Source organism: Bolinopsis microptera, chromosome 3, assembly GCF_026151205.1.
Source record: "Bolinopsis microptera isolate Bmic1 chromosome 3, MBARI_Bmic_1.0, whole genome shotgun sequence".
Classification (NCBI taxonomy): Eukaryota; Metazoa; Ctenophora; class Tentaculata; order Lobata; family Bolinopsidae; genus Bolinopsis; species Bolinopsis microptera.
In genome coordinates this window covers 9,154,852-9,168,773 of record NC_087074.1, presented here as the reverse complement: position 1 = coordinate 9,168,773, position 13,922 = coordinate 9,154,852, and the positions used below count along the sequence as shown (strand labels likewise).

General features: G+C 40.8%; 1 protein-coding gene across 8 annotated transcripts in view; it reads right to left on the bottom strand.

Moving 5' to 3' along the window:
* The window catches only part of LOC134812261 (myosin heavy chain, striated muscle-like), a 32,495-nt gene that overhangs the window by 2,807 nt on the left and 15,766 nt on the right, over positions 1-13,922 (bottom strand). For 7 of the 8 annotated variants that reach the window (XM_063819540.1, XM_063819538.1, XM_063819539.1 and 4 more), the window contains 24 exons: positions 13,583-13,695; positions 13,195-13,329; positions 11,911-12,020; positions 11,493-11,612; positions 11,151-11,300; positions 10,850-11,020; positions 10,423-10,552; positions 10,180-10,298; positions 9,629-9,804; positions 8,995-9,144; positions 8,688-8,808; positions 8,327-8,571; positions 5,381-5,738; positions 5,042-5,249; positions 4,795-4,909; positions 4,526-4,682; positions 4,187-4,297; positions 3,397-3,563; positions 3,066-3,254; positions 1,567-2,887; positions 1,135-1,359; positions 879-1,010; positions 603-743; positions 341-487 (listed from right to left, as the gene is read on the bottom strand). In XM_063819540.1, coding sequence (XP_063675610.1) covers positions 341-487; positions 603-743; positions 879-1,010; positions 1,135-1,359; positions 1,567-2,887; positions 3,066-3,254; positions 3,397-3,563; positions 4,187-4,297; positions 4,526-4,682; positions 4,795-4,909; positions 5,042-5,249; positions 5,381-5,738; positions 8,327-8,571; positions 8,688-8,808; positions 8,995-9,144; positions 9,629-9,804; positions 10,180-10,298; positions 10,423-10,552; positions 10,850-11,020; positions 11,151-11,300; positions 11,493-11,612; positions 11,911-12,020; positions 13,195-13,329; positions 13,583-13,695 — 5,011 coding nt within the window. Of the gene's footprint in view, positions 1-183; positions 223-340; positions 488-602; positions 744-878; positions 1,011-1,134; positions 1,360-1,566; positions 2,888-3,065; positions 3,255-3,396; positions 3,564-4,186; positions 4,298-4,525; positions 4,683-4,794; positions 4,910-5,041; positions 5,250-5,380; positions 5,739-8,326; positions 8,572-8,687; positions 8,809-8,994; positions 9,145-9,628; positions 9,805-10,179; positions 10,299-10,422; positions 10,553-10,849; positions 11,021-11,150; positions 11,301-11,492; positions 11,613-11,910; positions 12,021-13,194; positions 13,330-13,582; positions 13,696-13,922 lie in introns of all 8 variants that reach the window. The other variant, XM_063819537.1, reaches the window with a different exon arrangement.

The window sequence follows — 13,922 nt, the reverse complement described above, 5'->3', positions numbered from 1 at the left end:
ATTCAATCATAGCTGTTATAGTAATGCAAAAACGTTCAAGCTTATGCTCTCGGTAAATTGATTGTTGTACTTTTTTATGAATATGAACATAAAAGCATTCATTATTTGGGCCTCATTAATTGTGTATGCTGCAAAATGCTCGTGGGATACGTGCTTCAAATTCACAGTAAGCAGTCCACTTACAGATCCAGGTTTGGTCGGGCTAACCAAATCAAAGAGCTCCTGGATAAAATAATTAAAAATCTAGCCAAGGTAGATGACAGTAAAAGCGCTTAAAACTGATCAGCAGCGCGGATACCGAAGTTAACTTCGGTAGCTGTTAACCAAGTTCTTTACTTACCGTCCTAGCTACTCGACCAGCAGCCGCTCTGTTCCTGCCAGCAGCTCTGCTTAGAGAGCTCTCAGCCAGATCCGCCCGCTCCTCGGCCTCTGCTAACTCAGCTTGAGCCTTCCTCAGCTTGGATTGCAGCTGAGACACTTGAGTCTCCTGAAGAGGAAAGAAGAGTCTATCAGTTAACAGTTTCAGCTCATACACATGGAAAAAAACTAGGAAAACTGAGAATTTGAAATTTCGGAATTTTTGCTTATATTGTGAGCCTTACAGAGTCATCCATGTTTCGCTTGAGTGTCTTGATTTTGGTGTTGTTCATGTCGAGAGTTGCTTGCTGTCTTTGGATCGTCTTATGATCTTCCTCTGCGTTGAACGCGTTCTCCTTGATCACTCGCTCCAGTTTCTTAACAGCCTGATAGAGAGAATAACTTACAATCTCGAAACTATGCATGGTAGAATATTGAGTTGATGTTTAAAGAAACAACTCGATTGAGAATGAATGTATATCTAGTTTTCTAATGATGTTTTGATGTTTTTTAAAGCTTACCTTCTCCGCGTCCATGCGCCTCTTAGACTCGTTGTCGAGATCAGCTTCAGACTGTCGGACCTTGTTCTGCAGGGCGGCTATCTTGGACTTGCCAGCGTTTCTTGCTTGCTGTTCCAAGTCCTCGAGTTGGCTCTGAAAGGAACTGATTATGCAAATATGTACCACAGACAAAAGCTTAAGTGTGACAAATCTTCAAATGTAATAATATATAACATTAACTACACCTGACAACCCCTCGGCCCTCATATATCTTTACCTCAAGTTCGACAATTCTCCTGGTAAGAGTCTGGCAAGCTCTCTCTTGGTTGCTCTTAGCTTCCTGTTCTACAGCTAGTTCGCTCTGAGTGCGGTGAAGGGCCTCGTTAGCTCGTTGAGTCATCGTATCAGCAGTCCTCTTTTCCTCCTCAAGATCCTCGATTGAGTCACGCAACTGGTGGCATTCTGCATCCAGCTTCTTACGAGAGCTCTCCACAGAATTACGCTGCAGGGTGTACATCGTTATTATTATTGCCAAAAATATGTAATCAATATAAAGCGGTTACACCGTAAAAACCGTATATAACATAGAGTTATCTAAAGTGAAATGTAGTGAGAGTGTTATTGTGAACATAAAACAACAAAATTACACCAGATCGCAAAATTATATGATTTAGTATTTTAACCACTGGACTCTCTGTATAAAACAAACCTGAGTTTCGAGGTTGGCGACTTGACCGGTGAGCTCTGCTTTCTCGTTCTCCATGCTCTTAAGGAGTCTCTCGACTCTCTCAACTGCCGCTTCGAGATCGCTCTTCTCGTTAGCAAGAGTAGAGGCCTTCTTGTCACTCTTAATAAGCGCTGTTTTGAGGTTCTCTCCATTCTTGTTAGAGTCCTCGAGCGCTGTTTGGAGCTCGTTGATTGCCTTCTGCTGCTTGCCTAGGTTACTGTTTAGAGTTCCTATTGTTTTCTCGGCATTGTCAAGGTCATCGTGGAGTCCAGCGACCTCAGTATCAGCCATCTTCCTGGCTTTCATCAGGTCGTTCTTAATCTTGGTTTCATCCTCGATAGATTGATGCAGAGAGTCGATCTGTCTCAGCAGATTCTTTCTGTCCTTGTCGGTCTCCTCGTCCTTCTCTCCGAGCCTCTTCTCCATTTCCATTTTCAGCTGGCTAAGCTCTAGAGTTAGCTTAGAGGTCTTGTTCTCCTCCATTGTCAGAAGAGTTTCAGCTTCCTCTAGCTGGTTCCTTAGCTCTTCATTCTCTGCCTCCAACTTTCTCCTCAGTTTCTCAATCTCGTGAGTGGCTTTGCCGCCTCCCTCCAGCTGTTCAATAAGATCAGCATTTTCACCCTGGAGTGACTTCATTTGTCGCTTCACATTATCAAGTTCATCTTGAAGCTCTGTGTTGGAGTTCTTCATGTTCATAGAATCAGTGTTGATCTTCTGGATCTCTCTGACAAGACCCTCGTTCTTTGTCGTCTCCTGGTCGTATTTTGCCTTCCATTCGCTCACCAGTTGATCCACCTTCCTCTGTTTCTTCTCCATAGATCCCAGATCGTTCTTCACACGATCAAGCTCAATAGTTGTATCCTCCAACTCTAGTGTGAGACGCTGTCTCGTCTTGTCAGCTTGGTTGGCCTTCGTTTGAACTTCATCAACAGTATCCTCCAATTCTGCAATCTTCAGCTGGAGTTTCCTGTTCTCAGTTTCAAGTTCTTCGATCCTGGGTACATGTTCGCTTTCACAAACACCCTTAACAGCAATCAGCTCGTTTTGTGCGAGGCCAAGCATTCTCTCCTTGTCCTCCCGTTCGCTGATAGACATCTCCAGCTCTTCCTGTAGATTGTCAATCTCGGAGGCAGCCTGTTTCAGCTGATTTGCGAGACCGTTCTTCTCAGAAGTAACGACTTCGATCTGGCTGTTAAGCTCATCGATCTGGTTTTGCAGGCCCTTTTTGCTTCGGTTCAAGTTAACTTCTTTAACTTCCATATCCTCGATACGAGCACACAATTCGTTGTTCTCCTTAACCAATCTGAAAATTTCGTTTTAGTGACAATAAATTAAAAAGCCTCATCCTATTCATATCAACCATTGATGGCGCTAAATTAAAAATTCAAATATATATATATACATTATTTACTCGAGTATATTACTATATTATTAATAGAAAAACCTCTAAACATCGACTGTAACTTTAGAAAATATCTTACTTGTTGTATTTATCAGCTAGGTCCCTCAGATTTGTTTCCATGGTAGCACAACGACTATTAGAGTCTCCCAACTGTTCGTCCAACGTTCTGGCTGTTTTCTCCAGCGCTGATTTCTGTTTTTGGAGGTTGTCGTGGGCTTCGCTTAGAGCATCAAACTCACCCTTAGCAGCGGCTCGGTCTTTGTCGTTCCTGGAGATATGATACGTGAGAAATAAAGTTATTTTCAAGGGATTAATTCAAATCATTCTGTGAGAAGGTATTATACTCGACACTAGAATAGTATCATCTAGTGGAATGGTAAATCTAGAAAGTATTTTAAACGAATACCCACTTCAATTTAGTCTTCTTGGCGAGCTCCTGTGATTCTTCCAACATAAGTTGAGTCTCATTAAGCTTCTTCTTGAGACCATCAACTGCCTCACCATGTTCCCTTTCGGAGTTCTCGAGTTCATTCTTCAAATTCTGTATCTCCTCCTCCCTTCGTCGGTTCACGTCGATCTAAAGAAAGTTGGAGCGTCAATTAATCTATCAATCGAGTTATTAATGAACGAAATCGATCATGTAATTCAAGAGAAATCATGAAGAGTAAATAAAGACTAAGTGAATCAGTCCAGGGAAAGACGACAATTAATACCAGTTATTCATATTACTTTGTAGGAATAGGATAAATCTAACACCGACATGGTTGTGTGTAAATACTAGAAAGGCTACATTAGAACGATACAAGATAACGAAACGAAAATGTCGGGTTAACTTTCAACAACTTATGTCAGTGTCCCGAGATTCGAGATCAATCAGGAACCTGCCATAGCTGATGTAATGATGTTTGACAGAGGTAAACTCATTACAAACTTAATAATAGTCTCTGTGCAGGAGTCTGTACAGCCGAGTGGTTTGCCTGGTAACACTCCTTCAAATTTGTACACTATAGTAACATCAGCTGACGGGCCGGGATGGTCACTTATGGATGGGTCATTCACGGATTTCAATTGCAAACGCTTTCATTTTATCGCTATATGCCTGATTTCGATAACATAAACTATCTGAATTTAGGTAAAAACTTTAAACTATCATGATAGCCCATATGTAAAACCAGAACAGTAAGATTTAACTGGATTAACCTGAGCAGCAGTAGCACCTCCAGCTTCTTCCAACCTCTCATTAAGATCCTGTAATTCACGATCCAGCTCTTTACACTGTCTTTCTACTCGGGCTTTGGCGGCTTTTTCGCCCTGAAATAAAGCGTTTATGAAGGACTTGTCAGTACCAGTTTGGTACACAGACATAAAATTTAAACATCGAGGTGTATACTGTATACTGTATACTGTATAGTTATGTTTAAAATTGCGATACACTACGCCAACAATAACCCAACATGTATTTTCATCCGCTAGGTGAAATGTACAAACACTGTAATCTAAATCACTGCATTCGCATGAACCTAAAAACTGTTATCCTACCTCAAGTTCTTCCTCAAGATCGTGGATCTTGTTGTTCAGATCTTTAGCATTTCTATCTTTCTTCTGACCGGCCTCTTGTTCCTCTTCCAGCAGCTGGTTCGATTGAGCCAACTCAGCTTCGCGCTTCTTCAGCTCTGCCTCGCAAAGTGCTTTGGCGCTGAGATAATATCGTGTTATTATCACAAATTTTAAATTAAACATAAGAATTTGTACGAAATGCTAACTATAGGGATGTTACAAGGAGAATTTGCCACAAGAATGGTCATTACTTGGAAATATCCTCAAGCTTGGCGACTGTGTCTTTGAGTTCGGTTTCTTTGGTCCTCAGGTTCTTGTCCAAAGTAGCTTTGTTGAGCCTTTCGTTATCCAGCTCCTCGGTCAAACCTGAGTAGTACAAAAGTAACGACATGAGAAATAGTGAAATTCCATAGGGAATTAGGTCAGTTCAATCTATCGTGAACATTTAACGGTAAAGTGCTTCAAATAGCAAACAATGCCAAGTATAATAACACCTACGTTTGACTTCAGTATCTGCCTTCTTCTTGGCTCTATCCAAACTGGCTGCTTTCTCGGAAGCGGACGCAAGGCTCACTTCAAGATCGGTTATGGCAGCTTCCAGACTCTTCTGTTTATCAGCCAATCTTCTCATCTCTTCGTCTTTCTTCGCACATTCCCCCTCTTTAGCAGTTAAAGCCTCGTCCTTCCTATGCAGATCTGCGTCTTTCTGGAAAAGCACTGGTTCAATAATTTTGTTCATAAAAGTGGGAAATATAATGAGGTAAGATCAGTGCAGTTTGGAGAATTGACTTCTGATATTAAAACCAGAAGGACAGAAAATAATATTCACACACTAACCGTCTTGATACTCGATTCTAAAATTTCTATGTTAGATTTCACATCCGAGAGTTCAGCCTCCAGAGCTCTCTTCTGGGCGCTTATCTTGAAGTTGTTATCTTGCTCTTCATCTATCTGATCCATCAAGCCCGACACTTCATCTTCTAATTTGGATTTCATAGATTCAAGTTTGGTACACTGCTCTTCGGCTTCAATAGCAGCTTGTTGTTCTTTAGTGAGGGTGTCCTTCACTTTCCCGTTCTCAGTCAGGGCGGCGTCCAGTCTCGCCTGGAGATCATCAGTATGAACCTTGAACTCTTCCGCTTGTATTCTCGCTCTTTCGATCTCTTTTTCTTTCTCTTTGAACTCTTCCTCTTGCCTACGGAGAATTTATGTATGAACTACAATTAAATCCGATCCTAAAAACAAAACAGCTTCTGAAAAAGCAGACATGACCACTGTAAAATATTATTCTATCCTAATATTCTATCCTAAATATTATTCTATCCTAATATTTTCTCTTGGTGGCAAGAGATTATTTTTAATCTCAGGGAATAGTGATCGTGTAACCAATCACCTCTCCTATTCCAATGACCATAGTGCGTGATGAAGAATCACATCCTTTTCGAGGTGCTACTATTAAGCATTGTAATCTGTCCTGGGTGACTCCAGTATAAACAGATGACATGCAACTAAACACTATGGATCTAGACAGGCAAAGGTCGATAAAAAACCGGGTGCGAGATGCTGGCAACTTCTCCTCTCTAAAAATTTTGCTGCAGAAACATCACAAAGTAACAACAAGAAACGGTGTGTGGCTCCCTCTGCAAGGACGGATGATACCAGTATGAAGGTGGCGGGGCAAAGCCTAAGGGACCCCCGTGGCCAGATGAGTGTTGGGAGAACACGTCATTGTAGCAGATTTATTTCTCCACAGATCACCCATGTGGACTCCGACTCTAATAAGAAACAGCCAGCGAATTATTCTAAAACAGGTCTTACATTTGGGACATGGAATGTATTATCTCTGACAAGTAGTTCAAGTCAGTTGTTCCAGCTATCACAGAATATCTCTGAGTATAAGTTGGACTTGCTGGGTATAACTGAGACCCATATGCCTGGTACTGGATCAGAGCTACTGGATAATGGCTCCTTACTTGTTTATTCAGGGAGGACGGACGGTATAAGAAGGCGAGGTGTCGGTCTTACCCTTTCAAAGAGGATTAAAAATTCATTAATTTCCTATCTACCAATATCTGACCGTTTGTTGAGTGCAAGGCTGCATAGTCAACACCTGAACATCTCTGTTGTTGTGGCATATGCGCCAACTGAGGGGGCTTCAGATAATGATAAGGATGAATTCTACCAGCAGTTGTCAAGTGCATTCGATGAGCTACCCCGACATGATTTAAAATTACTGCTCGGTGATCTTAATGCTAAGGTCACATCGGACTGCAGTTCTATGTCAGGTGTCATTGGTGGACACTCGCTTCACAGCTCATCAAATGACAATGGTACCCGATTGTTGGACTTTTGCATTGCCCACCAACTTACCATCGGTGGCACTATGTTTCAGCAAAAGGATATACATAAAGGTACGTGGAGATCACCTAATGGTCGTACTGTAAACCAAATAGACCATATCTGTATCAGTAAGAAGTTTGGAGGCTCTTTGCTAAATGTAAAAGTTTGTAGGGGGGCTGACATTGGGTCTGATCACTATTTGGTAAGAGCACGACTGAGAATGAAGCTTATGTCAGTGAAAAAGAAGCAGGATCGTAAGCTTGAGATTCCTGCTATTGAGCATCTGCGTGATCATTCACTTGTTTCCGAATACAATATTGTTCTGAGAAACAAATTTGACTGTTTGGAACCTGAGGTTGACCTGGAATCAATGTGGGACAACTTCAAGACAACTGTCCAACAAGTCTCCATGGAAATCCTTGGGCAAAGACCTCGAAAAAAGAAGGACAGGCACCAATCTCAGAAGACAAAAGATTTATTGAAGAACCGTCATTAGTAAGGGGGCTCTATTACAGCTGCCAGCCCCCGGGGTAGAAGAGAAACATCTCTTGGACACTGATTACGCTGATGACATGGCCATGTTAGATAACTCAAAAGAGGGGCTGCAGGAAACCACTGACCTTCTCTGCAAATACAGTGCCTATGCGGGTCTGAAGATTAATGCTGGCAAAACACAGAGCATGGCTGTCAGTAAAAGTGCATCGCAGAGGCCGTTTTCTAAAGACGACACTATGGACATCAATGTGGAAGGTCTCCCAATACAGCAGGTCAGCAGCTTCACTTACTTGGGTGCTATCATCAGTGCGGATGGAACAATCGACAAAGAACTATCAGCTCGAATTCAGAAGGCCTCTGGGGCATTCTATCAGCTTAGCAGTATATGGTACAGTCGCAACATCAAGACACCGACTAAAATCAGGATCTACAAAGCGGCTGTCCTCACTATACTGCTTTATGGAAGTGAGGTATGGAATACCACACAGACGCAGATGAAAAGATTTGAGGTGTTCCATCACAGATGTCTGAGAAGAATCCTGAAAATCAAATGGTTTTATCACGTATCTAATGCTGACGTACGTAAGCGGGCCAACATCGCCCCTGTTGATACTTTCGTACGAGCAGCTAGGCTCCGATGGTTTGGCCATGTGGTGAGGATGCCAGAAGAAAGAATACCCAACTATCTTCTGCACTGGATCCCAAAGCATGGTAAAAGATCAAGAGGTAGACCTCGGAAAAATTGGCTGTCATGTGTCCGGGAGGATGCAGCAATCTTCACAGGTGTCGATAACATCACGATAGAAGATGCAGAACAACAAGCAACAAACAGGGTACATTGGAGAGGCCTAATACATCGGAGAAAGGAGTTACTATGTGGTGCAGGCCACTCCAACGACTAGGAGGAGACCTTTTCAAGTACAAGTAAGTAATATTTTCTCTACACACCTGGTGACGGAGAGGAGTGGTTTGACCTTGGTGAACAGTCTCCACCACTGCCATTTCCTCAGAATGAAGTACTGTCTTGTGTTCCTCTGAGCAACGAGCACTCCTACTCTCAGGTCTAGAAGCTTCCTGAACCTCTTCCTGGCCAGCCAGCCTCTTGCAAGGGTCTGGAATCCGATCAGAACCTCCTTTACTCTCTCATCACGCTTATCTTCTAGAGATCCGATCACACCGGCTCGAAGGAAGATCTGAATAATGAAAGTTTACAATCCAAGCTATTTAAAATTTCATCGTGTGATTTCGATTTGTGTATATCGCTGTTTTGCGCGAGCAAATTTGTGTATAAATTGAAAGTGATAATTACCTTGCTGTAACCCATTCGGAATTCATTCTCCTCTAGATTCAGGGCCTCAACAAGTTTCTCAGTGGCCTTCATTCCATCAACAAAGCCAGCTGGTATAGCCTTGGGGGCAAGAATTGTATACCTGAAAATAAGATCATTATAAACTCCACCTAATGTTGTGAAAATGTGAACACACAACATAACAAAAGTAACAAAAGCAAAAGTAACATTAATTTTTTGTATGTATGTACTATGTAATGTGTGTATCATGTATAATGTATATTGGTGGAAGGCGAGAGATTTGCTATATTAGATTAAATGTACCAACCTTTGGACGAACTCTTGATAAAGGAGACGGTTAGGGAATCCCTTTCTGACAATACGGATACCTTCAAGTACACCATTGCACCTGAGCTGTTCGAGAACAAGTTTAGCCTCAATAATACCGCTCTTCTTTTTCATGTTGGGCAGGATACACCTGGAGATTTATAGTTAAAGTTTAACTGATTTTATCGCCACTAGCAAGTGCTACATATTTGTAAAACTCTAAAAGCATCGCGTCTAGCTATCACTATCAGTTTTCGACGAACATTTTGAGACAGGCACGCGTCAAAATTTAGTTAGGATTCAGTTTTTATCTGATTGGTTGAGCTTTGGCAGAATTTTAAACTTTGGTTTGGCTTCGTCTGTTTGACTGAGTTTAATAAATTTTTATGATAGATCATATGTCGGGACTCCTTTTTGGTCAACAATTCTCCAGAAATATTTGCTAGATAACTTGTTTTAGTACGTCTGCTGCTGCTGGGATGATGCATCATCAGACAGCAACGTGTGCAGGGGATAATATCTCAGCAATTTGGAAAGACATCGAGACACCAAAAAAACAGCTACAAAAACTCCCCAGAATGTGACAAAATGTTGCTGCAGGCTGTGTTGTTGACCTTACAAGGAAATAAAGTAACCTGATGAAGTGAGGTGTGGTCTGTTGGAGGGTGTTGAGGAGGTGCTCCACAGCCTGTTTGTGGATCATGGCCACCGTCTGGAAGGATCCTCCCTTCTTACGTCCTCGGCCAGTGTGAGCTACCTCTGGAGCTTCGAAGAGCTTGCTGAATACGGGGTCCTTACTCTTAACGAACAGCTGTGATGGATAATTGTGTAAAATAATTGTAAAAGTTGGAACAATTCTCATGGATATTTTCGTTTTATCATCGTTATTTTATTATGTGTGCTGTTCAAAGAGGGAATATTATCTCTTTCAACAGCACAAATAGCAGAGCAGGCTACAGTTCGAAGACATTTTCGTAGACATTTTAGTAGACACTGGACTCCACACCCGGAACGAAAAGATCCTGAGTATCCTCAGAACCGGTTGCAGGTTTTCGTGTCTAAATTTATTTTACATCCAAAACCAGACTACTCAATTTGAAACCAGACATTTTGGGAAGCGTAGGATATTCAGGTTATAATTTGAATATTCAACGCTCACAATTCTTGAGAAAAATTGTACACAAACCTCGACAACATTTTCGTTCAGAGGATCCTTGTTCTTGTCTAACCAACCGTCGACGTTATAGCCAACAACTCCGGCGTAATGGATTACTTGGAAGTGCACTGGGTTTATACCCATCGAGCCTGAAAAAGCCATGGTTAACTTAACAGGAATCGTAATAAAAACGATAAAATCCTAAGGAAGGATTTTAACATGCTCTCACAGATCTGTTTTTGACAATTTTAACTGAAAATTTAGATAACTCACTCTTAGCGGATGGTTTAAGGAATTTAGGATGTTTGTTGTTGTGACAGAGGGTAAGTTTTGAGAGGAAGGTCTGGTCGGAAGCTTTTGGCATGATACATTCCTCGTCCATGACCGCAAACACTCCCATATTCTGAGATAAAGGGTATTTACAACATTTCAACACTTTACATTTATTGTAACTAACTCGCGAGCATAATACCCGTAATGTGGTTTCCTTAACATATTATTATTATTATCCTCAATTAAATATTCTCAAGTTCCAATTTGACACTTACATGCCAAAGCTCTGCCCGATAAGTTTCGATATTTGGCAGGCACCAAACTGCCAGAAACTGAGTAACCCAAGAGACGGTAGGAGTCACACTTTACAAAATTAAGTTATTGTACAAATTAAAAGTTTGTTTGTACAAATTAAGTTTGGACAAACCTTCTCAATGAGCTCAATCGTTGGCTCCAGATCCAGCCCGAAGTCGATGAAGTCCCACTTGATACCTTCCTTCCTGTATTCTTCCTGCTCTAATGTGAACATGTGGTGATTGAAGAACTGCTGGATCTTCTCGTTTGTAAGGTTAATACACAGCTGCTCGAACGAGTTGAACTGAGAAAGAACTGTGTTTAACCACGTGATCACATTAGAAACAAAATCATGAAAACGATACAACGAGGAGAACAGGAAACTGGGGATATCACTGTTTATTTATTCATACAGGTTAGAGAAACCAACTTACCTCGAAGATTTCGAATCCAGCAATATCAAGAACACCAATGAAGAAGTTCTTCCTGAGTTTGGTCTCGAGTGTCTCGTTACACATGTCCAGAACAAGTTTAAACAGCTTCTCGAACACACTCTTACAAAGGGCATTGATACTGTATTTTACCTGAAGTAGGGTAACTGTCGTAATCTAGAAATTAGAGCCATCTCATACCAACCTATTTTGTCCACTATTTGGCATTGTAGAAGTTGGGACTTAAAGCTTACTATTAAGAGACGGTATTGAAGCTGGTGACCACGACTGACTAAGCTTACTATTAAGAGACGGTATTGAAGCTGGTGACCACGACCGACTAACCTGTTCTGCGTTCTGACCCTTGTGGACGTACTCGTTTCCTACTTTGATCCTAGGTTTGATCAGAGCTTTGGTCATCTCGACAGCGTTTACACCAAACATGTGGCAAGCTTTGTCGATCCACTGTGAAGTATTTAGTAAATATTCAATACTGCTAATATATTACTATATTACTATATTAGCGGGCAGAAAACCTTTTGCGGTGTATGGAATGCACACCAATTGAAGACTTAGGACATGATATCAAATCAAAGTCATCAGCCATTAACTTTACAATAATACCGAACACACTAAAAGTCACATCGACCATCTATTTTAATCTTTATAAAGAACCAAATCATCAGTCATTAAGTTAATGATAATACCGAATAAATTTTAAACCCTAAAAACACCTAAAAATCAACTCTCTCCCAAATCGTACCTGAGCGTCATCAATGGTACAACCCTCATCTCTCTTGTTGGACTTCAGCTGGGTGTTACCAAGATGTAGTACTCCAGCAGCGAACCTGAATATCTTCCTCTGTAGTTCCTCTGAAAGTTTGGTAGCGGTTAGTGAGGGGTAACGATTAGTGAGGGGCAACGATTAGTGAGGGGTAACGATTAGTGAGGGGTAACGATAAGTGAGGGGTAACCGTTAGTGATGGGTAACAGTTAGCATATAGTGTGATAGATCGTGAAATAATTATAACATAATTTGGTAATGAGGTATCTGTTATTCCGTTCATAAAAAACTCAGTTTCGTACCACGTTTTAACTGTATACTTTATAATGTGTCAAATATAAGAATTGGTCAGAGTTAACGTATCAAAAGTTATGATACGAATATGACATTTTCATTGTGACGAATGCCGACTAACGTATAGCAATATTATATAGCATTCCGTTAGGATAACTAACAAGAACAATGGTAATCAGGTTCGTGTCAAAGGCTAGTATTGATTGACTATTTACAATTAGTACTTATAGTACTAATAGTCAACTTCGGGCAAAGATAATTGGTGTAATTGGACGAAGCCAGGTCGGAAATTTGGTAGTTGCTACGAATACCTAAGTGAAAAACCGTCTAAAACGTACATTGTACAACGTTCACAGTTAAAGTTGAATTTAAGAATTTAACAAGAATTGCGCCCGTTGTTTCGTTTTGGCGGACGCTAGATTTCCATTCCACATTTACTATAAATTTAAGTATAAGCTCCGATCAGCTCACTTCAATCTTCATGATAATAATATTGATAAATTATGCATCAAATACGGGAAACACTTGAAATTCAGTTCAATTGCCGTAGAACTTAACTTGTATCTGTAATTCAAGAAATTATCAGCAAAGGTAAACTATACTCGAGTATACACATCAATACACTACACGTGCCACGTACAAATTGGGTGTATTACCTAATAGTAATATTATACAAATTACATGCATCATATACATTAAAACACAGTCGCGCCGCGCATTCATAGATCACAGGCTATCTATACATCACATCTCCGCAAGCAATTCTCGCACGCGCGCAACTTTTTCGTTGCTTGGTAACGAACGGAAGTAAGCAAGGAACACGACATATATTTGACCCACCTACCGCAATCTCCAAAATCCACGTTTTTCTGCAAAAACCTCCATTCGTAACCTTTCACTATTGCCTTTTTACAAAAGGGTGAAATGGAAAAAATTTAAAGAAAGAATTTGGGGTGAAGAAGTACTAACTGGAGAAGTTGAGGACACCCATGCACTGTTGGGTCTCCAGGAAGAGATCTGGATCTGCCAGACTGTCAACGATGACATCTCCGTTACTGAGCACCGCGTAATTGTTGGGACTGTTGGTCAACAGGCAGTCCTTTACTGTAAAACAAGATCTGTTCATGTCTTATTAGACAAGTGTGTTGAATAGTGTTGACTAAGATATTATCCATGTTAACTAAGATATGATCCATGGGTTAGGAAGATTGGTAGGTTTTAAAATAATTAAAAAACATTGATTACATTCCCATCTATATCCCGCTTATATCACCATCAAATTCCTATATTAGACAGGAAAAACAAGTCGGGCGGTTTATGATTTATAAAGAAACACCAAGATTCTCCGAATACTCACGCTCGTCAGCGTTCATTCCCTTGAGCATCTGATAGAAGATATGGAAAGATCTCTCATCAGGGTTCTGATAAGTTACTCTTGCCTTCTCCAGAAGATACCTCTCTATGTCAGCACTGGGTGGAAATTATTGGGTAAGATAGTTTTTAAGAGTCTTTTTAAATGGAAACAAGTCCAGTTCATAATTGAAAATAGTTCATCACATCACTAGTTTGAACCACATTTAAAGGAATTTAATGATTGATTTAATGATAAGAGAGTTGGTTTAATGATAAGTATTAGAATCGAGTAACAGCAACGCAATAATCAGCGATTCCCTTTAGCGATTCCCTTTAGCGATTCC